At 44.3% G+C, this 26,049-nt stretch overlaps 1 protein-coding gene across 1 annotated transcript in view; it reads left to right on the top strand.

Moving 5' to 3' along the window:
• Window positions 1-25,804, top strand: part of LOC123803119 (uncharacterized) — a 121,199-nt gene extending 95,395 nt beyond the window's left edge. Inside the window, exons 7-9 of the mRNA XM_087860460.1 lie at window positions 1,444-1,514; window positions 3,682-3,735; window positions 24,915-25,804. Coding sequence (XP_087716586.1) covers window positions 1,444-1,514; window positions 3,682-3,735; window positions 24,915-25,193 — 404 coding nt within the window. The 3' untranslated portion in view covers window positions 25,194-25,804. The remainder of the gene's footprint in view (window positions 1-1,443; window positions 1,515-3,681; window positions 3,736-24,914) is intronic.
• The last annotated feature ends 245 nt before the right edge of the window (window positions 25,805-26,049 follow it).

Raw genomic sequence — 26,049 nt, 5'->3', positions numbered from 1 at the left:
GCTTGTTTTGTGTATGGGAAAAAGACGGGAGGTGTACTTTAAGGCCACAGCTAAGCCTGGTTTATTCACATCTATGCTGACCTATGAGCTAGGATTTTCAGCATTCCTGCATTTCCTTACGCAGTTCTTTTTAAGGCAGAAATTCCCTCAAGGCCCCCGCATCTTGGTCAGATACATGGTAGCCACTTTTCCCTGGCTCGGACCTGATGGATCAGGGACTGGTTCTCTTGTGACAGGATAATTGTCCATATCCTTGACCAGAAAAACCCCTCTCTCCTTGCAGGTCAAGGTGATTTTAAGTCCATGTTGTTCTGAAGTCCATGGTCTCAAACATTCACCAGTTTACACATCCGGTCTCAGTTCACACGCTTACACTGGCTTGTCCGAAATTGCTAACTGAGGTTGACTCCTTAGATCCTGGAGACCCTGAGATAGCTCTGCTCTTTTCAGCAGTCTTGTGCTTAGATTATGTCATGGGGTGTATGAACTTCTCCAGTCAGGAGCTTTGAAAGATGATGAATGAGAGGGGAGGATTCAGGGGGTTTCATCAAGGAAATGCCACCAAAGAGATGACCAGAGTAATCAAATGGCAATAAATACAGTCTTATCAATAATTACTTTTTTTAATGTTTTTTTTTTTTTATTATGTTAGTCACCATACAGTACATCCCTGGTTTCTGATGTAAAGTCTGATGACTCATTAGTTGCGTATAACACCCAGTGCACCATGCAATACGTGCCCTCCTTTTACCCATCACCGGTCTATCCCATTCCCCCAACCCCCTCCCCTCTGAAGCCCTCAACTTGTTTCTCAGAGTCCATAGTCTCTCATGCTTCATTCCCCCTTCTGTTTACCCCCTTTCTTTATCCCTTTCTTCTCCTACCAATCTTCCTAGTTCTTATGTTCCATAGATGAGAGAAACCATATGATAATTGTCTTTCTCTGCTTGACTTATTTCCCTTAGCATTATCTCCTTCAGTGCTGTCCATGTTGCAGCAAATGTTGAGAAATCATTCTTTTTGATAGCTGAGTAGTATTCCATTGTATATATGGACATCTGCTTAATCCAGTCATCTGTTGAAGGGCATCTCGGCTCCTTCCACGATTTAGCTATTGTGGACATTGCTGCTATGAACATTGGGGTGCATGTGGCCCTTCTCTTCATTATGTCTGTATCTTTGAGTGTTTACCCTGTTTAGATGGATTATTTCACATAAATTAGATTCCACTTAGCTAGAAAGCCAAAAGCTCTGTTTTTCACTCCCTTCCTGCTCCTCTCTTTTGCCTTCATTCATACACCAAGGAGGATGGGACATCAGCAGCTCACCTTGCCTCTTAATCACATCCATACCCTCTTGCCCCATGTCCACATCAATCAGAGCTCCCTGAGTAATTTCTGAGCAGCACCATCGGTGTCCTGACAGTTACTCCATGTCCCCCAGACCCCCTGGAGTGCCCATTGGAGGACCTTTCCAGTGACAAGGCAGAGAAAGGGGTCCCATCTCTCCCCCAGGTAAGCTTGACTTCGTCCAAAATAGAAACCTTGCTTCATTTCTTTGTTTTGGGGCCCCTGACTCAACCACTGGTTCCCATCAGGTTTCTTAGAGAGAACAAAAGACTTGTACCAGCAGTGTTTAGGATGATGCCATCCTCATAGTGTTTTGCATTTTTTTAATTGCAGATGAATTCAACAGGAAATAAAAGCATTCCATTTTTTTATAATCACTCATTGAGAAATAATCTACGTGATGAAAAAGGTGGGGCTTTCTTGTCTGCTTTGGTCTGGAGAGCCACCCTGATTCTGGGTTCTTGCTAGGAATGAAGGTTGAGTGTGTAGTGGGAGAAACCAACTGTCCAGTAAAGAACTATGACCATGTTCTACAGGCCCCAGAACAACTAGGTCATTTAGGTTGTGTGGTTTATGTGTGAGGGCTAAGGGGTGTCTATGTGGTGTCAATGTAAATGTGATTGTATTGAGTATGTGTGTGTTTCCTCAGGAGGTATTTCCCATTTACACAGAACAATGCAATGTCAACTTTGCAAAATAATCTCCTCACCACTGAACACTTCACATACAATCCCGAATTCCTCCATCACCACAACTGTGCCTGGAAGTTTGTTGAATGTTCCCTTCCTCAGATGGAGATAGAGCAGAAAAGACTGTCCCAGGTCTTGACCTCCTAAGGAGGAAAGTCAAAGTGTGGACCTAGGCCTGTATCCCCGTTGCTGATGCTCTGTGCTACTGATCTGCACTTATCACTCAGCTACGGGATCGTTAGTCACAGAGCAGGGGGGTTTCAGCATCCGTGTACACTCCCAAAGTACTGAAGTGTACACATGTCCCAAACACTGACCACGTTATAAGGTGGCCTCAATGGTCACATAACCCAGAACAACTATAGATGGATTTAACAGCCAGCTCTGGCATAGTCATTAGAGTGAAACTCACATAGAAAGTCCACATGCTCCTGGTCAGTCCACTGATTCTGAGAGCTAAGAGGCCCCATGTAGGACAGTGCAGGCCAACAGCTGTCATAGCTGAGGTCATTGCTTGTACATGGCCCAGAGCAGTTAAGAATCAGGACGATAATTTAATGTAATTTATGACATCACCATACCATGAGAAATGCTCAAATCCTGTAAGTCCATACCCAAGGTACAGTGGCAAATAGGAATTTAAAGTAAAACTTGGCTTTTAGCTTGGTGCCCATCACCCTTGTTGCAAATCTCCTAAACAGCTGGGTTAGGGAGTGTCAGTGTTCACTCCATGCCTCCTTTACTTTCCCCATTGTGCAATCTTGGCACCCTTGTCACAGATCATTTATCTATGTACGTGTGAGTTTATTTGGGGGCTCTCTGCTCTGTTCCACTGGTCTATCGGCCTGTTTTTATACTAGTACCATTCTGTTTGATTACCGTAGCTTTGTAATATGCTTTAAAGTCAGGAAGTGTGGGGACTCCATCTTTGTTCTTCATTCTCAAGATTGTTTTGGTTATTAGGGGTCCTTTGTGGTTCCATAAATATTTTAGGGTTTGTTTGTTTGTTTCTATGCAGTGACATTGGGATTTCTGTAGGTCGCTTCCTCTAGGACCTGGTGGTTGACCTTACTGTTTAGTGTCCCAGAGTCTTAACTTGTGCCTGTCATGTGTGCATGAGCCCAGAAATGCCTATACATGAATGATCAGATCAGGCCAGCAAACTACAACCAAGAAACAACCAGCGGAGGGCAAGTGACCTCTTTTTCATCTTTGGATTCTAGAACTGTGCTCTCCAGGGTGCTAGCCTCTAGCCACATGTGTCTGCTTATAATTAATTTTACACCAACATTCAGCGAATTAAAATAACACCACATTGCTCACTCACACTAGCTACATTTCAAATGTGCGCATACTAATTTGAATCTCAGGTGGTAAGTTTGGAGGTAAGAGCTGCAATGTGCCTGTAGAACTGAGAGTGTGAAAGCTGATTCATTCAGCATCTCTGTCTCATTCGAAGGTTTGTAACTGTGATCAATTCTTGTTGAAGGGCTCTGACTCCACCAAGTATAGAGAACTTCTGAGAACCCACAGGAAATATCAGGTTGATGCCGTATGACCCACACAGCCTCAACTAGAGGAGGAGGAAAGGGTGAGCCCCTCTAATTGATGTGTTTCTATATATCATATTTGGGTGTCTATAGATTTTCTTGTGGAGAGCATTCAAGATTCCAGTAGTGAGGAGGATGACTCTCCAGGTAGGGAACAACACTCAGGTAGGAAGCAATGCAAGAGGGTTCCGGGTACAGTTGGGTTGCACCTGCTGCTCTGGAGACTGAGGAAGGTGGATAGGAAAGCAGAAGGGGTAGGGAAATATATGTACAAGTCTAATTTGTTCATTTCATATTTTAATGACATATTAGTAAGAGGAATGGAGTCCATAGGCATCAGGTGTGCTGTGTTTGCAATCATTTTTGCTTTCCTATTTAAAAATTCTTTCCCATGGGGGCGCCTGGGTGGCACAGCGGTTAAGCGTCTGCCTTCGGCTCAGGGCGTGATCCCGGCGTTATGGGATCGAGCACCACATCAGGCTGCTCTGCTATGAGCCTGCTTCTTCCTCTCCCACTCCCCCTGCTTGTGTTCCCTCTCTCGCTGGCTGTCTCTATCTCTGTCGAATAAATAAATAAAATCTTTAAAAAAAAAAAGAATTCTTTCCCCTGAAACCTGTACTTCCTTCTCTTTCCCACTGCCAGATGTCAAAGCTTAGGTTCTGTTTCATTAGCACCTCTTGGGATTTTGGTATCTTTCTTGTTATTAACCTTGATGGATGTAATCTGGTGCGACCCAACAGACACTTGAATCTGGATACAAAGTTCTAGCATGAGCCAGGAGGTAGATGAGAGGTCAACTCTCTCCCTTTTAACGTACAGGACTAGTAACATTATGTTCCTGTCCTGTTTGCTCCTCCTTAAAGGCCACTTCCATAGCTAGGTGAGTTGAAGAACCTTTCCTCTGGAATTATGCATATGCTCCAATGTCCTTTAGCTCATCCCAGCCTCCATACCTCACCCAAGTCTGAACTGTGAATGTGCTTCCATCTGAAAGAGGCCCATGTGCAGCTGCCCTGGAGACCCTCCATGGCCGGCAGGGATTCTAGAGGACTGTATGAGGAGCTGCTGGGCCTATTTCACACACCAGCTTTTACAGCCCTGCTGACCTGGTCACCTGGCATTGGCCACAGGACACGACCTCTCTCTGGGCGGCAGGGTAGGGAGTCAGTGCTCCTCTCAGAACCCACTGCCTCAGCCACACATTGGCCCTGCCCCCCACACCTTGGTCATGCCTACCCCAGGCCTGCCCAAAGCCCACCCTCCCAAGTCCTTCCAAGGTTCAGGGCAAACTCCGGCAGGTAGTGTGTGTTTATGTGATCGCATCAGCTGTAGAGCCCCTGTTGCCCCACGTATAGACTAAGGGAATTTAGACAAGTTAGCTTACTTCTGATTTCATGTTCATGCTCTCTAGGGGGCTAGGAAACCTATGGGATTTTTTGAGAACGATCTTCAAGTAACTGCAATTACCCCAGGCACAGGACAGGTAGTATGTGGAACTCATTGCCATTCTGTCCCATAGGGCCCAACAAAACCCCAGTCCCATTACAGGTGCCCCCTGGGTTTGGATGGATTGGTTAATTGATCAATTGATTGATGAGGGAGGGTGGCAGTATACCCATGATGATTCCTCCGGTGTCCCCATATTTTAAAATAACATGGCTGGTAGAGGCTGACACGGAGAAGGACGATGAACACTAAATAGTGGAGAGAAGTGGAAGGGGAGTACTGAGTCATGAGTACTGAGGAAGGCAACATCACACACAGAAATGCATGCAGATAGTGACTGCCTTCTTGTAAGGACAAGATGACACAGGAGTTCATTCATGGTCACAGTTATGAAATTTGAAGGCGGGAAAAAATATGTTGCAGATCACAGAGACCCATTCCCTCATTGCAGAGGGGAAGACAGAGTCATCCCCAGGTCGGCCTTTATCCTGCCAGGAGCAGTGGGTCCAAGTTCTCACCCCAACCCTGACTGTCCCCGTCCTTTCCCAAGGCTTCCTCCTCCCCACTCCTACAATTATCCATGCACAGGATTACATGCAGGGAGCAAAACTGTGCATGCAATTTATTTCCTCTTTCATCTCTTTTCACTTTGTTTTTGCTATCTATAAGCTCCTCTTTGTAGCTCTTCCCCCATTCCCTCTTTATAATTCTCATCCTGTAGTATGTGGTCTCATACAGGCACTTAAGGTCCTTGGATCAATGTCTGTAAAACCTCCTGCAGCCTACCTCATTCACATTCTTAGTGTTGCTCTGGCCCCTTACGCTGGGTCTGTACCACGGACTCCTGCTGAGCAGCCCTGAATGGCCCCAGCCAGGAGCTGGGCTGGGAGTCGGAAGGGTCCCTGCTGGAGGGGCCCCGGGAATTCTGGATCTGCTCTCAGCATCCTCCACTTAATGGTTACCTGCCCTGGGCGGCTCTGGTTATGCCTGATTCTTGTCTTCCTTTCAGCTGTTAACAAATTTTTTGTAATGGACTCAAAAGAAGGAAAAGACAAAGCAAATTGGGGCAAAGAAGAACAGGAAGAGGAAATGTGAGTGCAGGGCGCTTGGGATGAAAATGGTAAAGCAAACGAGTGCACATGTTCTCCGTTGCTTCCCTAACTTCCTTTTTGGCACCGCAGGAAAACCAACCAAACACTGGGGTGACCGCTGATGCATGCGGCCACAAAAGCGGAGACAGGGTGGTGGTAATAGTACATACAGGCAACATAACTACCTTCCAAGGACGCTGCCACACTCTTTCTGAGCTAATTATGTGTAATCGTCGTGCCTAGACTATACATGGAGTAGATGATTTTATTCATGTAACCTAATAAGTTAGATATTATTCTTAACTCCTTCTATAGGAGGCTGCCAGGGTCCTGGAGATGCTCTGTGTGTCAAATTGGTGTTGGCAACAGATGCATTTATATTACAGGAAACCATAAAGCTAGACATTTAAGATTCGGGGACTTTACAATATGTAAAGTAAACATCAATTAAAAAACAAATGTAAAACTATTTTTTCTACAAAACAAACTCAGGCACAGATCGTTTCCTCTGATTTCTACAAAGTGTTTTAGAAGTGATGCCACTCTCCGACATCCTCTTCCAGAGAACATATGCAGAGGGAACACACCTACACTGCTTTCATCAGATCAGGAGAATTTGGATGCCACCTAGCAATAGACATCACAGTAAAGGGAAATCACAGGTTAACTCTTCTGAACGTAGATGTCAAGATCCAAAACCAAACATCAGCGGTCTATAAATCCACAGAGTTTTTATAAAGGAACGAAACTGGGATTTCATAGAGTGATTTCCATTGGTTGATGTGAACAGGATTACTGGGTATTTGGGTGCTGCCTGGGACAGTGGTGAGAAGGGACAATGCCATTGGGTTGGTGGAATGAACATTTGGTGGCAGAGGGAAGAAACTCTCTCCCTGCAACTGCAAGGTCTAGAGAAGGGTGAGGAGTCTACAGAGACTTCAGAGTTTGGGGAGCGGGAAGTGCACACTCAGAGTGTAGGCTCTGCCTGCTCAGGCTATTGCTCAGATCAGTGGTCAGAAGACAGTGGAGGACATGTCAGCTTCATCTATTAAACCAGCAAAGCACCAGTCCATCAGGTCACTTTCCTCATTAGCTAGCGGTTCATCCAGGGTTGGTTCTTGAAGGCCAAGCTGATTCATTAGAGAGGAATTATATGTGCAAGTTGGCTTGGAAAATCCTGGGCTCTGGGCCACATAGGAGTCAAGCAGAGCACTGGTCACACCGTCGGTCTGCCTTGAGGCAGCTGATGTGTGATGACGTGGGAGGAGGAGGGATTTTCCCCCGACCTGTTAAGGGACTTCCTTTCAGGAAAATATCATAGCTTTTGGGTCAGAGATTGAAACGTTTGGGTGGAGGCATGTGCCCTTCTCTTGGCTCCAGCACCTTCTATGTCCTGACAGCAACTTTGGGGCAGGAAAATTTGGGGAATGGAGGGAGGGTAGCCCTTGGTTCAGAAGTCCAGCACATGATCTGGAGGACTCAGGGAAGGCGGTAGGGGTTGTTCAGGGATCTCTGTCCCCAAGGAAACAACTACTTTCCTATCTCAGATCTGTCATCAGCCTTGTGACTCCAGGCGTCATTTAAAATCTCTACAATTTAGAGCCATGAATCACAAAACAGGGGTCACAGCACCTACCCTGCATAACCCATGAGGATGATGGGGGATGACAGGAAATGATGACAGATACTCTCCATGAGCTGTAAAGCATCATGCCCATGTGAGGGCTGAAATGTCACCTTGCACCCTCCCCTGCCCTGTATCTGTTCGAGTTTCCTCTCCGGAGGCAGCCACTCCTGTATTCCTTGCTTATTCTTGCAGACAGTTAATGCTGGAACACTTACACAGCACTTACGCAGCACCGGTCATTTTCTCCAGGTGATGTCTGGACTGTCTTATATTAAGCTTCGTAAGGGAATACTAGTAAATAGGCCTCATGCCGCAGAACAGGGAACCAGGGACAAAGGGGTTAAGTAACTTTCCCAGGTACATGTGTCTTCTAGCATGAGTTGATACCAGCCACCAGACACCAGCTCTCATGCTCTCTCTCTCTCTCTCCGTCCCTGTGCTGTGCTGCCTTTCTACATTGTCTCATCCTCATAAAATCACAGCCCCATCACAGATCATAATACCCCTCTTTGCTCATAGAACAGAAGTGCAGCATAGGAATGAATGAATGTGCTCCCAGGGTCTTCTCTCAGCTTCATATCAACAGTTCTATTTTCAGTATGTTTTCTAGGATTGTGGCTCAGGTTATAAAAAGAAAAAGATCATAAGGGATTCAAACACGGGATTCACAATATAACTATTTGTGTTTAAGAAGATCTGCTGGCTGTCCACTGTTCTGCTGGCTGTGCCCACAGTGGTTCAGCCACATTGAAATGGGCATCTGACCAAACAACATGGTAGGGCCACAAATATCACCCCCACTAACTACTCCATTGAAGGTGGCATGGGAGTAAAATCAGTAATTAGATTCAAGAAGAAGGACTGTGGTTTGTACAAAAGACACTGGATGTTGGAAAGGAAGGAGTGAGCAGGGAAGGTGCATACTCAAGGGCCAGTGTGGCTACTTCCTGCTCTCAGCCATGCCTTCCATAGTGGCTGCTCTGAGGGTGGGTCAGATAGTCAGGGAGACACTGGAGCTGTGTAGATTTCATCCACTAAGCCACAAAAGTCCAGCCTGGCATACCCCTCTCCTAGTTAATGAACTGCTCATCATCCAAGTTTGGTCAGTTGAAGACGAAGCTAGTTCTTTGGGCAACTGTCACGTGGGCAGTTGGTTTAGAATGTCCTGGGTTCTGAGCCAGTTGGGAGGCAAGCAGACTACTGGTCATTCAGGGTGATCACCTGACCACCAGGGAGTCTCACTGAAAGGCAGCAGATAGAATCAAGTGCTGGGGGCAAGTGAGGGGAGATGGAGACATGCTCAGATCCCCCCACTCCATCAGGGGTTGTTCTTCATTTGGAGGAAAGACAATGTATTTTGAGTCAGGGATTGAAACACAGAGCCAGGAGTTGGGTCAGGATTTGAGCCATCCTCTTGGTGCAGGCACCTCCTTGACATACCAGGTGTCTGCCTGCAGAAACCTTGGGGCAAGAGGATATGAGCAAGGGAGTGAGGAAAGGGCTCAATTCAGGTGTCCAGGACCTGATCTCGTATTCAGGTGATCAGGGATCTCTATCTCCAGGGAACCGTCTGTATCCCCTGACTCAGAACCATCATTCAGTTGCAGTTGAGCTGCAACTCTGAGAAAGTCACTTAATCTCTAAATTTCAGTACCTGCACCATGAAATATGGATCTCAGCCCCTACTCCTCCCACCCTGTGAGCATCACAAGAAATGACTTTTCATTATTGGAAGTTGAATATTGAAGTCTCCAATTGTTGAGGGGTCTGTTTCTCTTCATTTTTGTCAGTTTGTTTTATATATTTTGGAGTTCTCTTGTAAAACGTTCATAATCTCGAAGGATGGGCCCTTTTGTCATTATAAAATGTCCTTTTTTTTTCTAGAAGAAAAATGTCATAAAAGTTTGTCTTATATCATCAAAGCCAGTCTCGTTCTCTTTTGGTTACTACTTGCTTAGCATTTATTTTCCTTTTATTTTCAACCTCTCTGTCTTAGACTTAAAGCGTGACTCCCTCATAGGCAGCAAATAGAGATTATAGGGTTTTTTTAAATCCATTCTGCCAATATCTGCCTCTGAATTGGAGTATATAATCCATGAATATTTCATTACTAATCAGCTAGCATTGGTATCTGTTTTTTGTTTTGGTTTGGTTTTTTGGCTGTATATGTCATCTCTTTTCTAATAGTCCTCCATTACCGGTTTTTTATGTTATGTTCTAGCGTACCGAATACATTTCCATGGTGCTTCTTTTGCTATATATTCTGGGTTATGTTCTTAGTAGCTTCCCTCAGATTATAATTAACACCTTAAATTATAACATTCTAATTGGATTAATACCAGATTAATTTCCATGGCATATAGAAACTACCTTCATGTAGATTCAATGCACACCCTCCCCTTATTGCCATGGCCATACAAATTATATCTTTATACACTGTGTGCTCGTCAGCATGTTTATAATATTGACTTCAGGTGGTGCCTTTTAAATCAGGAGAAAATAATACATTGTTTACAATTATACACATCTTACATACTTTTATATTTTTTATTTAAATTCATTAGCCAACATATACATACTTATATATTTACACTTTCTTGTATATTAACCTATGCAACTCTTTATTTCTTCATGTAGATTTAAGTTACTCTGTTGTCTTTTCATTTCAGCTTGAAGGGCCCTTAGTATTTCTTTGTAGGCCTTGTGAAAGCAGTGGGTTCTCTCAAATGTTATCTGGGAATGTCTCAATGTCTCCTTTATTACTGAAAGACATCTGCTAGATACAGAGCTCTTGGTTGACAGTTTCTGTCTTTTGGCACTTTTCATGTCATCCCACTGCCTTCTGGCCTCTGGTTTCTGATGAAAATTAGCCATAAAATTGAGGAGCCTTTGTAAATGATTAGTTGCTTTCATGATTTTCTCTTTGTCTTTGGCCTTGAACAATTTTATTATGAGGTGGGTTTATCCTGCTTGGACTTTTTTGAACTTCTTGAATATTTTTATTAATGTTTCTCATGAAATTTGGTGAGATTTTGGCTATTGTTACTTCACATATCTTCACTGTCCCTCTCTTTTATTTATTTTATCTTTTACTTATTTTATATTTCATTCCCTGTCTTTTATTTTTCTGGGGACTTTTCTTTGTGCATATGTTGGCATGCTTATTGTATTATACAGGTCCGCGAGGCTCTGCTATTTTTTTCTCCCATCCATATTTTTTAACTCACTGTTCATCAGACTGGATCTCTATTAATCTATCTTCAAATTTTTGTCTTTTTCCTGCTCAAATCTGTTGTTCAGCTTTGTTGTGGCTTTGTGTCTCCCCAAATTATACATTAAAGTTGTACCCCACAGTACCTGTGAAAGTATCCTTATTTGGAAATAAGGTCTTTGCAGATATAATCAAGATAAGGTTACACTGGATTAGAGTGTGCCCTGATTGAATGGCTGCTGTCCTTATAAGAGCAGGGAGGTTTGGACACACAGACACAGAGGGGAGAAAGCCACCATGTGATGACAGAGGCAGGGTTTAGAGTGATGCAGATGCAATCCAAGGAAAGCCATGAATTTCCAGAAACTACCAAAAGATAGCAAGGGGCAAGGAAAGATAGTTCTCTAGCTCTTTCAATAGGAAACAGAGCCTAAGTTATAGCTTGACTTCAGATTTCCAGCCTTCAGACGTGTGAAAGAGTAAATTTCTATTGTTTTAGCCCATGTAGAGTGTAGTAATTTCTTACAGCGGTCCTAGGAAGTGAATACAAGCCCCTTTAGTGACATTTTCAGTTGTTACTATATTTTTCAACTCCAGAATATCTGTTTCTCTTTTATAATTCACATCTTTTTTATTGTTATTCTCTACTTGGAGAGATATAATTCTCATACTATGTTTTAGTTCTTTAAATATCATTTCCCTTAATTCTTTACATATACTTAAAAGAGCTGATACAAAGTATCTGTCTCGTAAGTCCAGTGTCTGGACTTTGCTTAGGGACAGTGTGTATTCATTGCTTTTTTCTCCTTGTATATCAGCTTATGTGTGGGGGACAGCCCAAGAGCACCTCCAACATCCGTCCCTCTAGAAAGACTAACTGAACTCAGTATATAGCCATCCTGATAGTTATGATTTATTACAGTGAAAGCACACTAAGCAAAATAAGCAAAGGGAAAGGTGCATGGGAGGTTCAGAGAAAACCAGCCACAAGCTTTCAAGAGAACTGCTCCAGTGGCATCACAAAGGTACACTTCATTCCTCCAGCAATAAAGTGTGAAACATCTTCCAGGAAAGCTCATTAGAGACTTTGTACTCAGAGGTTTTTAGTGGGAACTGGTCATTTAGGCACCCTCTGCCTCGCACATACCTGAATTTCAGAGTTCTATCAGCAAAGATATGTTCTGCATAAACCACAGGGTTTGCACCAACAGTCTAGGCACAGCAAGCCACACTTACCAGAGAATGGTGGGGACCCTCTTGATTCCAAGTTCCCAGACTTCAGACAGGGTCAGTCTGACAAGCAGGCCTGTCATAGGAAAGCACACTTGGCCCTGGTATGCCAACTTTTTTCTGCACAGTCAGACTTCTGGTTTCCCTGCAGGTATCTTGTTACTGGGGAGGGGGACTGTAAATTGGTTATTTAAAATAATATCATATGACAACTCTAGAAATCGGATTCTCACTCTTCCCTAGGATTTGTTGGCTTTGCTATTTTTTGTCATTGCTTTCTCATTAGTGACTTTAATGAACTAATTCTCCAAAGTCTGTATTCTTTGTCACGTGTGACCACTGTAGTCCCTGCTCAGCTCTATGGCGGTCAGCTATTGGCCGGAGAGAGATCTCACGAACAGCCTAGAACTAAGTCATTCAGTCTTTGTCGAAGGGCTTCGTGAGCATGTTGAATCGTATCTTCAAAATTCAGCTGGTAGCTGAAAACCTTCATTGTTGCTTGTGCAGAACATCCAGGTCAGGCAGGGGGAGAGCTAAGGGCCTTCTAGGGTCTCTCCTGGGTATGCTTACAGTGTTCTAGATTCGTAAGAATAAGTCAGAACTTTTCAAATCCCCTCATGGAAATCTCATTTTTTGGTGGTCCTTGTAAGCTTTCTATTACTCTATTGTTTGCTCCAACTAATATCTATCACTTTAACCAACCAACCACAAGTTACGCAACTGCCTATAATTTCTTTTTTGACAATTATGCTGGGAAAAGGCTTTTTGTTCTGGGCAAGCTCCAAGTGAGATTAAACACAAACAGTCAAACAAGTAGGGTCTTGCAGACATCCCTCAGACCCATTAGTGGTAATTCTCTAGAAATGAGGTTTTGAGGGAGCTCCGGACCCATTCTGTTCTCTCCAGTGGCTGCCGCATTGCTGTCTTTCACTGTGAACATGGGCTTTAGTTTTCTGAACTACTCTGGAGCCACAGGGCAGGGGATGGGACTAGGCCATGTTAAAACAGCACAAAACTCATGGTTCTGACTGAGACTCACCTGTTTTTTTTCCTCCCTCTTCCACCAGTATCAACATTCCCTCTACTGCTGCAAGTTTGAGTTTATTTCCAGAGTTCTTAAGATGTTGGTGGCAATTTTTGCCAGTTTCCTCATTGATTTTTTTTTGAGGAGAGAATTTTTGGAGGTCTTTAAGCTGCCATTTGCACTAAAGTCACTCACCACATCATACTCATACTCAAGCCACAGTCCATGACTGATTATCCTCAGGTGTTTGCAGGAATCACAGTTCAACGTAAACTGTGTCTCAGAGAGACTCCTCATGCAGTTGTGTGCACACTGTTAGGTCACAGACATGAAACTCAACTTCAAAATAGAGCGTCACTTTAAAAGGAATTACATTTTAAAAAAATAAAAGAATTTTCTTAAAATCGTATACTGAATAATATGACGTGGCACCTCTGGATAATAGTGACCAACCAGATCCTCAGGTTGAATTTAGGTCATTAAACAGGGCTTTGTTGTTATATTCTTCCTCCAACTTAAAAAAAACTAAAGCTTATCATATGCACAATTTTGTAATGGTAGAGTTTGGATATTTAATATATGTATGATTTCTTGAACTTGTAAACTTACTTAATTCATCTTCACAGTCATAGAGAAAGTTATTTGGGAATAAAATCAATTATCTTTGGCCATGTATATTTTACTTATCTTGATAAGGCTTGTACTATATGAAAGAAAACATGAAGATATACAGAGATTCCAAGATACGGTGTAAAGCTGCCTATCATTCTAAATCCACACTGTATCTTTAAAATATATGTACAGGCACCGGGGGGGCTCAGTCGTTAAGCGTCTGCCTTCGGCTCAGGTCATTATCCCAGGGGCCTGGGATCGAGCCCCGCATCGGGCTCCCTGCTTGGCGGGAGGCCTGCTTCTTCCTCTCCCACTCCTCCTGCTTGTGTTCCCTCTCGCTGTCTCTCTCTCTGTCAAATAAATAAAATCTTTAAAAAAAAAAATAAAAAAAATACATGTAAAATTGCTCCAAATTGCCCAAGGCCTCGCTAGAGCAGTCAAGAGGAAGTAGCTGATTTTCATCATCCTGTTTGCCTGGAGACCACTCCAGACACGTACATCACACTGACGTGTGTGCAGCAGACGGGTTGGGAAGGACTCGGCTTCTCGCTGGGCCTCATGTCACAGTGGAGTCTGAGCCTCACGACAGCATTACTGTGGCTTTGAGTTGACCGCACTGAGCTGTGTCTAGGCAGCATGCGGTTTGCTTGGTTGGTTACGAGTTGTCTGTTGACTGCGAAACAGCTCCAGTCACATTGACCTCCCATCGCCTCGTCCTCAAACTTTCCTCATCGCCTCCTGATTCCATCCATACGATGTTCTTTCTGCAGGCATCACCTTCTCCTCCACTGCCCACTCCAGCCACTACCCAGGCTGCACCCCAAGTTACCCTGAATGCATTCCTCAGATAGGGGTTCAGTCAGCCCCTCTTCCAGAGAACCTCCCAAAATCTCCCTGACTAGAGCTGTGCCCAGGTCATCTTTTTCAGGGATCTCCTATTAGTTGACCTTTTTATTGTGTGGTTATTTTATGTATATCTTCCCAAGAATAATTAGGATCCATGGAGGGAGAGAATGTGAAGTTCTTACCAGTAATCCTGCACTTACCTCCTTGCACCTGGTGAACGGGACAGAGATTCTCCAGAGACAGTGCAGTGAGGACAACACGTTGCAGTGGGGAGGGTGCAGGATCTGAATCTGCATGGCCTGCACCATGCCTCGCTCTGCCATTCACACCACATGACACACAGCAGGATCAAAAAACATTTCTAGGAGACGTCTCCTCATGTCGAAAACAGGACTAACAGTCATTCCTCAAGGGGGCATTTGTGAGGAGAGAGAGAAGTTGTATTCATGTAAGATCTTGGGATGTATCTGTCATGCTACCCTTCACTAAATGTTGGTTGGTGGCCTACTGACAGCCTAGTCTCACATTACTGGGTCATGTCCTCTGAGCAAAGCATGATCACTCAGAGAGGCATGCGCCTCTCTGCAGCTCTGAGATCCTTGTCTTGTCACAGCTGTCTCTCTCCATTGTCACAGTCAACCCCAGTCAACCTATGTTATGGGCATTATTTTCTCAGTTCTTTCTTTTGTGTCTGACATTTTGTCTTTTTCCCTGCCACTTTTTCTTAAAACATGGGTGGCTACAGCTGGATGTCTCTCCTGGAGTCTAGAGGATGTAGGATACATAGGAGCACTGTGGTGTCACTGCCCTCCCGGCCAGGTTGACCACGGTCTCTCAGGGTTTTTCCAAAGACCCACCCTCAGGGGTCTTCCACATGTCCTAAGCAGTCAATGCATTTGTTCATTTAGTCCAAACTTGTAAAATAAGTTTGGTCACCTCTGCATGCAGCCTACCTGCAAAGGAGTTAAGTGACTTGTCCAAATTGAGGCAAAAAAGCATGGTTAATCCTACAGTCACGGAAGACATGGGATGAGTCATCAAGACAATTTCCTAGAGAAAAGAACTCACACATGAATCCTTAGAGGTCACTTCTTACATCGATCTATTCAATGAACATATCATTCTAAATATACTCAGTTTTCCGTTGAATAGGACTTTTCACAACTAACTGAAGCAGCATGCATCACCAGAATACCAGAGGAAGCTAAGTGCGGGGGCTTCAGAGGGTCACAGTTTTGAGGACAGCATTCATCCTGTGCCAAAGTCCAATGACGCACTGCGAGCCCAGTGCGAGACACAGCACCTCTCTGTCCAGGAGCCCCCGACACTGAGATTCCCGAGACAGTGTAGACTGTGCCCAGGGCCCTGAAATGGAAAGAGACACAGGGATGGTGAGTCTGAGGTCATATGATGTCTATAAGAAGGAAGTGGCAGGGCCTCCCCTGATCCAGTGTCAACAAATCACCTGAGCAGAGAGTGAGAGGAGTGGGGAGGAAAGAGGACGGGGCTGTGATGGAAAGACCCTTCGAGTTCTGCTTCCTGCGGGGCCCAAAGTCGATTTTACCTACTTGCCCCACTCAAAGGGAGGACAGGGAAGTCATGCAGATCCTTCCCCTCCCCTTGATAGCCTCCCACAGCTGATGTACCCCAGGGGTTTGTGGCAAGGCAGGCCCACAACTCCTCCTGCTGTGTTAGGGCCAGATGTACATACAGAAGGGGACCTTGGAGAGAGAGTTGCATGCCCATCCACCTGTCCACTATCCCCTCCTCCCAGAGGGGGGTCTCTTCACTGCCCAGGAGCCTCCTCTTAAGACTGCAGCCTCTTCCACAGCCTTGCACTCAGTGAAGTGACCTCCACAGCTTCTTCCTCCATTGTAGATCACTGTAGAGGGGGATCCAGAGGGAAGCCAACCTCAGAGAGAACTTGTTCCAGATTCAGAACAGCAGAAGGGGCCCCTGGGTAGCGCAGTCGTTAAGCGTCTGCCTTCGGCTCAGGGCGTGATCCCGGCGTTCCGGGATCGAGTCCCACATCGGGCTCCTCTGCTGGGAGCCTGCTTCTTCCTCTCCCACTCCCCCTGCTTGTGTTCCCTCTCTCGCTGCCTATCTCTCTGTCAAATAAATAAATAAAATCTTTAAAAAAAAATAAAAGAACAGCAGAAGGACCAAAGACCATGACAGATCACCCAAGACCAACCCACTCTCCACGGTGGCAGTCAGGGGGATCCCCTTCACCTCATCCTGTGTTGCTCTCTCTCCATCATTCCTGATTGGGGGACAAAATAGGGAAGGCCTCAAGGACAGGGAGAGAGAGCTAAGCACATCTTGTGGGTGCTCCACTCTGAGGAATGGGAGGGACCACCCAGCCCTCTTTGGCACACGCCAGTTAACCTCTGCCTGATACTGGACCCAAGGGTTGATTGGGTCTGTTGTTTGGGTGTACACATATAGTATCAGGAAATTGGAGGGAAGCAGAACTTTCAAGGGAAGAAGAGGGACTCTGCATTTTTTTCCCAGAGCAAAGCTGGTTCCAGTCACTAACATAATAATCCACACCAATACTTCCAGTGCAGGACTGAGTGATCTGACCAAAAGCTCCAAAAATTGTGGACAGCTGGGTCAGCAAACCATACCCAGGATCTTAGAAATGGGGGTGCATCAACCACACAGTCTCAGAGAACCAGAGGAGAAAGGACGGCCCCCATTACACTACTCCAGAACTCAGCAGCAGCCACTTGGCCACAAAATGACAGCAATAACTCTGGACAGTGAGAAGGTACAGACAGCCAACAGGTTTTTATCTCACTTCCCTGTGAGCCTTGAGGACAATGTAGGCATCAAGCTGCTGTCCCACACTAAGCAGTAATAATCAGCCTCTTTTCCAGGCTGAAGCCCAGAGATCAAGAAGCCTGGCTGCCTGACCTGGAGCCCAGGAATCTCTTCTGAGAGGCAATTGCAAATCTGGGGGTCAGGAGTTTGGCAACAAAGTCCAGGTGTTGCTGAAGCTGAGCTGCTCCCCTAGTGCACGTGCTGGTGGCCATCTCTCCTTGGCCCTTGGACACTGAGGGTGGCTGAGTCAACCCCACCTGGACCACAGACCCTGGCACGGGGGAGGGACAAGTAGAACAGTGAGTTGGGTGAATGAGGGAGTGGACCAGAGCTGAATGAGGGGCCCCCCACAAATCTTCCACCCAGAAAAGTTCAGCTCTCATCTGTGCAGAAAGTGAGGAGCACAATGAGAGGGGCACAGGTCGTGTATAGATGCTCAAGAGCTCTGCTCCCTGAGATTCCAGAAAGGGGCAACCCTAAGTCCCTCTTATTCTCTCCCTAAGCACCATGGGGAGATGGGCTCCTGCATTCATATATGTCCCTGCTCCTTGACACTCAGCCCTGGGTACCATCTCTAGCAGAATGATGCCCCCCACAAATGTCCATGTTCTAATCCTTGGAATCTGCCCGCATGTTGCCTTACATGGGGAAGGGGAATTAAAGTTGCAGATGGAATTAGGTTGCCAATCAGCTCACATTAAAATCAGGAGATGATCCTGGATTATCCAAGTGGTCACAAGGTCATGAAAAGTGGAAGTGCAGCAGAAGAGTCCACTAGGATGTGGGGCAGTCAGTCAGCTATTGCTGGCATTAGAGGTGGAAGGGGCAACTAAGCAGGGAGTGTAGACAACCTCTAGAAGCTAGAAAAAGCCAGGAACCAGATTCTCTCCCAGCGCCTCCAAAAAGGAACACCCTACAGACGTATTTATTTTAGTCCAGTGAGGCCCATATGAGACTCTGACCTGCAGAAGTGTAAGACACTATATTTATGAGGTTTGAAGGCAATACATTTGTGGTAATTGGTTACAGCAATGGGAAACTGATACAGTAATTCCCAAGTCAATGGACTGAAGAAGAAGAATCTTGATCATTTCAGCAGATACAGAAAAAGCATTTAGGACAATTCAACATACATTCAAGATTTTAAAAACTCTCAGCAAAATAAGAATTAAGAAAGACTTTGTCAACTTGATGAAGGACACTTACAGTTTATAGTTAACATAATAGTGATGGAAGATAAAATTTTTTCCTCTGAATTCAACACGACAGAGGAGTTGGGGACTATCATAACAAATACTAGGGTCATCTACTGATTTCATTTCCTTTGGATGTATCCCTAGATATGTGATTACTGGATCATATGGTGGTTCTATTTGCAATTATCTGAGGAAACTCAGTACTGTTTTCCATAATGGCTGTACCATTTTACATTCTCACTAACAGTATATGAATGTTCAAATTTCCATTTTCTTACCAACATATATATAAACCATCCTAACAGGTGACATGATATTGTCCTTTGATTTGGATTTCTCTGATGATTAATGATGCTGAGCTGCTTTTCATATGTCTGTCAGCCATTTGTATTTCTTCATTGGAAAAATGTCTATTGAAATATTTAGCCCATTTTTATGTTGGGTTAAACACTTTCTTAAAAGATTCATTTATTTTGAGAGAGAGAGAGAGAAAGCACAAGAGAAGGGAGGGTCAGAGGGAGAAGCAGACTCTGCTGAGCAGGGAGCCTGATGTGGGACTTGATTCCAAGACTCCGGGATCATCACCTGAGCAGAAAGCAGATGCTTAACCAACTGAGTTATTCAGGCGCCCCTGGATTAAACACTTTTATTTTAATGATTAGTAGCAGTTTCTTATATATTTTGGATATTAGCCTCTTCTTTATTTTTTAAAGATTTTATTTTTTAGAGAGAGAGTGAGCAAGTAGTAGGTGGGGCATAGGACAAGGTAGAGAATCTCAAGCAGAATCCAAAATGAGTATGGAGCCCAAAGCAGGGCTTGAACTCATAACCCTGAGATCATGCCCTAAGCTGAAATCAAGAGTTGGATGCTTAATCAGCTGAGCCACCCAGGGCCCCTAGTCTCTTTTCTGATACAAGGTTTGCAATTGGATTCTCCCATTCTATAGACTGCCTTTTCATTCTGTTGATTGTTAAAGAGACTATCCTTTCCTCATTGTGTACTCTTGGCACCCTCATCAAAGATCATTTATCCATGTATGTGTGAATTTATTTGGGGGCTCTCTCTTCTGTTCCATTGCTCTATCTACCTGCTTTTTTTTTTAAATTAATGTATAGTATATGTTTCAGAGGTGAAGTTTAGTGATTCATCAGTTGAATATAATACCCAGTGCTCAGTACATCACGTGCCCTCCTTAATGCCCATCACCCAGTTACCCCATCCGCCCACCCAACTCCCCTTCTGCAACCCTCAGGTTGTTTCCCAGAGTCAAGAGTCTCATAAGGTTTGTCTTTCTCTGATTTCTTACCCTTCAATTTGCAAAGAGCAATAGACAGATGATCTAAGCAGAAGATCAACAATCAACAAGATCTCACTCTTTGCATCAAAAAACAAGGGCTTTGGATGACACACTGGACCAGATGGACTTTAGAGATATATTCAGAGCACTTCATCCTAAAGGAGCAGAATGCACATTCTTCTCAAGTGCACATGGAACATTCTCCAGAATAGATCACATACTGGGTCACAAATCAAGTCTCAACAGGTACCAAAAGACTGGGATGGTTCCCTACATGTTTTCAGACCACAATAATGTAAAACTTTTTTTTTCTTTTTTCTTAAGATTTTATTTATTTATTCGACAGAGACAGAGACAGCCAGCGAGAGAGGGAACACAAGCAGGGGGAGTGGGAGAGGAAGAAGCAGGCTCATAGTGGAGGAGCCTGATGTGGGGCTCGATCCCATAACGCCGGGATCACGTCCTGAGCCGAAGGCAGACGCTTAACAGCTGTGCCACCCAGGCGCCCCCACAATGCTGTAAAACTTAAAGTCAACCATAAGAAAAAATTTGGAAGACCACAAATACATGGAGCTTAAAGAACATCTTTTTTTTTTTTTTTAAGATTTTATTTATTTATTTGACAGAGACAGAGACAGCCAGCGAGAGAGGGAACACAACCAGGGGGAGTGGGAGAGGAAGAAGCAGGCTCATAGCGGAGGAGCCTGATGTGGGGCTCGATCCCATAATGCCGGGATCACGCCCTGAGCCGAAGGCAGACGCTTAACCGCTGTGCCACCCAGGCGCCCCAGCTTAAAGAACATCTTACTGAAGAATGAAGGCGCCAAGCAGAAAATTAAAGAATTAAAAAAAAAATGGAAGCAAATGAAAATGAAAACACGACAGTTCAGAACCTTTGGAATGCAGCAAAGGTAGTCCTAAGAGGGAAGTATATAGCAATACCGATCTTTCTCAAGAAACAAGAAAATTCTCAAATACACATCCTAACCTTACTCCTAAAGGAGATGGGGAAAAAACCCAGCAAATAAAGCCTAACGCCAGCAGGAGAAGAGAAATAACAAAGATTAGAACAGAAATCAATGATATAGAAATCAAAAGAACAGTAGAACAGATCAACAAAACTAGGAGCTCATTCTTTGAAAGAATAAGGTTGATAAACCCTAGCCAGACTTATCCAAAAGAAAAGAGAAAGGACTCAAAATCACAAACGAAAGAGGAGAGATCACAACCAACACTGAAGAAATACAAACAATTATAAGAACATATTATGAGCAATTATGTGCCAACAAACTTGGCAATCTGGAAGAAATGGATGCATTCCCAGAAACAGATAAACTACCAAAACTGAAACAGGAAGAAATAGAAAACCTGAACAAACCCATAATCAGCAAAGAAATTGAAGCAGTAATTAAGAATCTCCCAACAAACAAGAGTCCAGGACCAGATGGCCTACCAGCGGAAACCAAACATATAAAGAAGCATTAATAACTTATTCTCCTGAAGCTGTTTCAAAAAATAGAAATGGAAGGAAAACTTCCAAACTCTTTCTATGAGGCCAGCACTACCTTGATCCCCAAACCAAAGACCCCACCAAAAAGGAGAATTACAGACCAATATTCCTGATGAACATCGATGCAAAAATTCTCACCAAGATACTAGCTAATAGGATCCAACAGTACATTAAAAGGATAATTCACCGTGACCATTTAGGATTTGTTCCTGGGCTGCAAGGATGGTTCAACATCTGCAAATCAATCAATGTGATACACCACATTAATAAAAGAAAGGTCAAGAACCATACGATCCTCTCAATTGATGCAGAAAAAGCATTTAAGAAAATACAAAATCTTTTCTTGATAAAAACTCTCTGCTGTGTAGGGATAGAGGGAACATGCCTCAGCATCATAAAAGCCACATATGAAAAACCCATGGCAAATATCATCCTCAATGGTGAAAATCTGAGAGCTTTTCCCGTAAGGTCGGGAACATGACAAGGCTGTCCACTCTCACTACTGTTGTTCCACATAGTACTGGAAGTCCTCGCCTCAGCAATCAGACAACAGAAAGAAAAGACATCCAAACTGGCAAAGAAGAAGTCAAACAAGGTACTCTATGGAGAAAGTCCCAAAGACTCCACCCAAAAATTGCTAGGACTCATACAGGAATTCAGCAAAGTGGCAGGATATGAAATCAGTGCACAGAAGTCAGTTGCATTTTGATACACTAAGAATGAGGCAGATGAGAGAGAAGGCATCGATCCCATTTACAGTTGCCCAAAAAACCCATTAAATTACCTAGGAATAAACAGAACCAAAGAGGTAAAGGGTCTGTACTCTGAAAATTATAGAACCTTATGAAAGAAATCGAGGAAGACACAAAGAAATGGAAAAACATTCCATGCTCATGGATTGGAAGAACAAATATTGTTAAAATGTCTATGTTACCCAAAGCAATCTACACATTCAACACAATCCCTATCAAAATACCATCAGCATTTTCCATAGACCCAGAGCAAACAATCCTAAAACTTGTATGGAACCAGAAAAGACCCCAAATAGCAAAAGTAATATTGAAAAAGAAATCCAAAGCTGGAGGCATCATGATTCCAGACTTCAAGCTATATTACAAAGCTGTAATCATCAAGACAGTATGGTACTGGCACAAAAACAGACACATAGATCAATGGAACAGAACAGAGAATCCAGAAGTGGACCCTCGACTCTATGGTCAATTTATCTTCCACAAAGCAGGACTGAATACCCAATGGAAAAAAGACACTCTCTTCAACAAATGTTGTTGGGAAAATTGGACAGCTACATGCAAAAGAATGAAACTTGACCACTCTCTCACACCATACACAAAGATAAACTCCAAATGGATGAAAGACCTAAGTGTGAGACAGGAATCCATCAGAATCCTAGAGGAGAGCATAGGCAGCAACCTCTAGGACAGCAACCTTTTTCATGACACATCTCCAAAGGCAAGGGAAACAAAAGAAAAAATGAACTTGTGGGACTTCATCAAGATAAAAAGCTTCTGCACAGCCAAGGAAACAGTCAAAAAAACTAAGAGGCAGCCCACGGAATGGGAGAAGATATCTGCAAATGTCTTAATCAGATAAAGGGCTAATATCCAAAATCTATAAAGAACTTCTCAAATTCAACACCCAAAGAATAAATAATCCAAGCAAGAAATGGGCAGAAGACACGAATAGACATTCTCCAAAGAAAACATACAAATGGACAACAGACACATGAAAAATGTTAAATATCACTTGGGAAATACAAATCAAAATCATAATGAGATACCACCTCATTAACAAGTCAGGAAATGACAGATGTTGGCAAGGATGAGGAGAAAGGGAAACCCTCTTGCCCTGTTGGCGGGAGTGGAAACTGGTACCTAATTCTGGAGAAGAATTTGGAGGTTCCTCAAAAAGTTAAAAACAGAACTTCCCTATGACCCAGCAATTGCACTACTAGGTATTTATCCCAAAGATACAAATATAGTGACCCGAAGGGGCACCTGCATCCCAATGTTTATAGCAGCAATGTCCACACCAGCCAAACTATGGAAAGAGCCCAGATGTCCATTGACAGATGAATGGATAAAGAAGATGTGGTATATATGGAATGGAATATATATACGTGGTATGTATAATGGAATACTACTCAGCCATCAAAACAATGAAATCTTGCCATTTGCAATGATGTAGATGGAACTGGAGGGATTACGCTAAGCAAAATAAATTAATCAGAGAAAGACAATTATATGATCTCATGCATACGTGGAATTAAAGAAACAAAACAGAGGATCATGGGGAAGAGAGGAAAAATACAACAAGATGAGAGAGAGGGAGACAGGCCATAAGAGGCTCTTAATCATAGGAAACAAACTGAGGGTTGCTGGAGGGGAGGTGGTGGGGGATGGGGTAACCGGGTGCTGGGCATTAAGGAGGGCACGTGATGTAATGAGCACTGTGTATTATATGAGACTGATGAATCACTGGCCTCTACCTCTGAAACAAATAATACATTATATGTTAATTAATTGGATTTAAATAAAAAAATAAAGAGCACCCTTGCATAAAAATAAACCAACCAACAGACAGACAGACAGACAGAAAGTAGGCCAGTGATTACCTGGTGACGGGATGGTTGGGGGAGGGAAGGATTGTAAGGGCATCAGGGAATTTTTTGAGAATGATGACTATGTTCATTATCATGGGTATATACACGTGTCAAAACTCATCAAATTGGGTTTGTTTAAAAAAGTCTTCCCCTATGGACTCTGGGAAACAAACTGAGGGTTTCAGAGGGGAGGGGGTGGGGGATTGGGCTAGGCCGGTGCTGGGTATTAAGGAGGGCACGTATTGCATGGAGCACTGGGTGTTATAGGCAAACAATGAATCATGGAACACTACATCAAAAACTAATGATGTACTGTATGGGGAATAACAAAACATAATAAAAAAATTAAAAAAAAAAATCCCATTATCCTGGCAAGAGAGAACCCATCCCTGATCCATCAGATGCCAGCCAGGGAACAGTAGCTATTGTGCATCTGACCCAGAGCCTGGGGCCTGGAGGGAACTGCTGCTTCAGAAGAACCACATAAGGAGATGCACGAAGGCTGGAAATCCTGGCTCCTAGGTCAGCATAGATGTTCATGGAACCAGGCTCAGGTGTGCCCTTTAAGGTACCCCTCCCATCTTTTCCCAACACACAAAACAAGCAGGAAAGGGTATCCAGAGATCATTGACAAGAATCCCAGAAAGATGCCAAACTTGGTAAACGGCCAACAAGGAGACTGAGGCTGGAAAGTCCTGCCTGCCCTGAGTCCATCTGCAAATTATCTTCCTCTGGCTTTGTCCCCTTCACACGCAGGATTTGATCTCCTTTCGTGTTTTTCCCCACTAGGTGCTGATGCAGTTCCAGAGACTGAACTACAATACGACAAGTTCCAAAACCAAACACAAAACTAAAAAAGCATCTCAATGGAAGAAGCAGGACACAGTCTTCCTGGCCTTAGAGCGGAGAAAGGCAACCCCAGTCCTGGGGCAGGAAGGAGTTCTGGGGCAGAGAACTCTTAAAGACTCCCACTTTCAGTGGTTGTTGCTACTCCTGGGAAAGTCCCTGCAACCTCTAAATCTCAGGAGTTCTGAGGGGCTGTCTCTGCTGTTTGCCCAAATTCATTGACTGAAATGGACCCGTGCTCTGAGTAAGGGGGATTTTGGGGTGCCCTCCAGTGGCTAGGGAGAAGGGCTGGCACTTCTCCTTCCTCCCACATACAGTAGCTGATGACTCTGGGAGATTTCCTAGGTCAGGAACGAATATGAGAGTCTGTGCAAGTTTTCCATTACTGCAGGAAGTAAAAGACCCAAACCACACACATGGGTTCTAAAACAAAACAAGGGCTTTAATCTCCTAACATGCAAATCTATCACGGTACTATTTAAAACAACTAAATGGTGCCCCCTACATAAGGAAATAGATGGGGGGAAGGGGTGTGGAGGAAATGGGCGCAAGGATGCAGCTGCTGAGGAATCCCTGCAGGGCCACTGGACACTTGCTCAGCCCTGAGGTTGACTGCGGCCAGTTCTTCTCCTTCTTGAGTGCTGCTGACCAGCTAGGACCGGGGCTCCAGCTGGCAGGACAGGGTGTAGCTAAGGACAGAGGGACACCTGTGAGTTGCCCAGGAGCTTCCATTCAAGAGTCCCTGCCAGTGTTTGCCCACAGCTGGAGTCAGGCGCCCCGGCAACAAGGCCTGAGGCTGCCCAGGGAAGGAGGATCCCAGGAGTGGCCAGCAGAAAGAGTCCACCCCGTACCTCACCGACCCAGCTCCTGATGGGCCTCACCTCTCAGCCTCGCTGAGCGGCTCCATAGCCTGGAACCAGGCCCAAAAAGGATCCTCGGGCTCTAGAGTGTAATTCTCGGCAGCCACCTGGAGCAGCATGATGTCCGTTATGACTTGATATTCCTGAGCAGAGAGAGAAGCACAGGATGTATAGGGAGCCTGGGGTGGGGGGGGGGAGCTGCAGGGCCTGGTGACGGT

This window comes from Ursus americanus, unplaced genomic scaffold (genome assembly GCF_024610735.1).
Source record: "Ursus americanus isolate L20-20 unplaced genomic scaffold, mUrsAme1.1.p SCAF_65, whole genome shotgun sequence".
NCBI classification, from domain to species: Eukaryota; Metazoa; Chordata; class Mammalia; order Carnivora; family Ursidae; genus Ursus; species Ursus americanus.
This window is presented reverse-complemented; position numbering and strand designations above follow the sequence as displayed.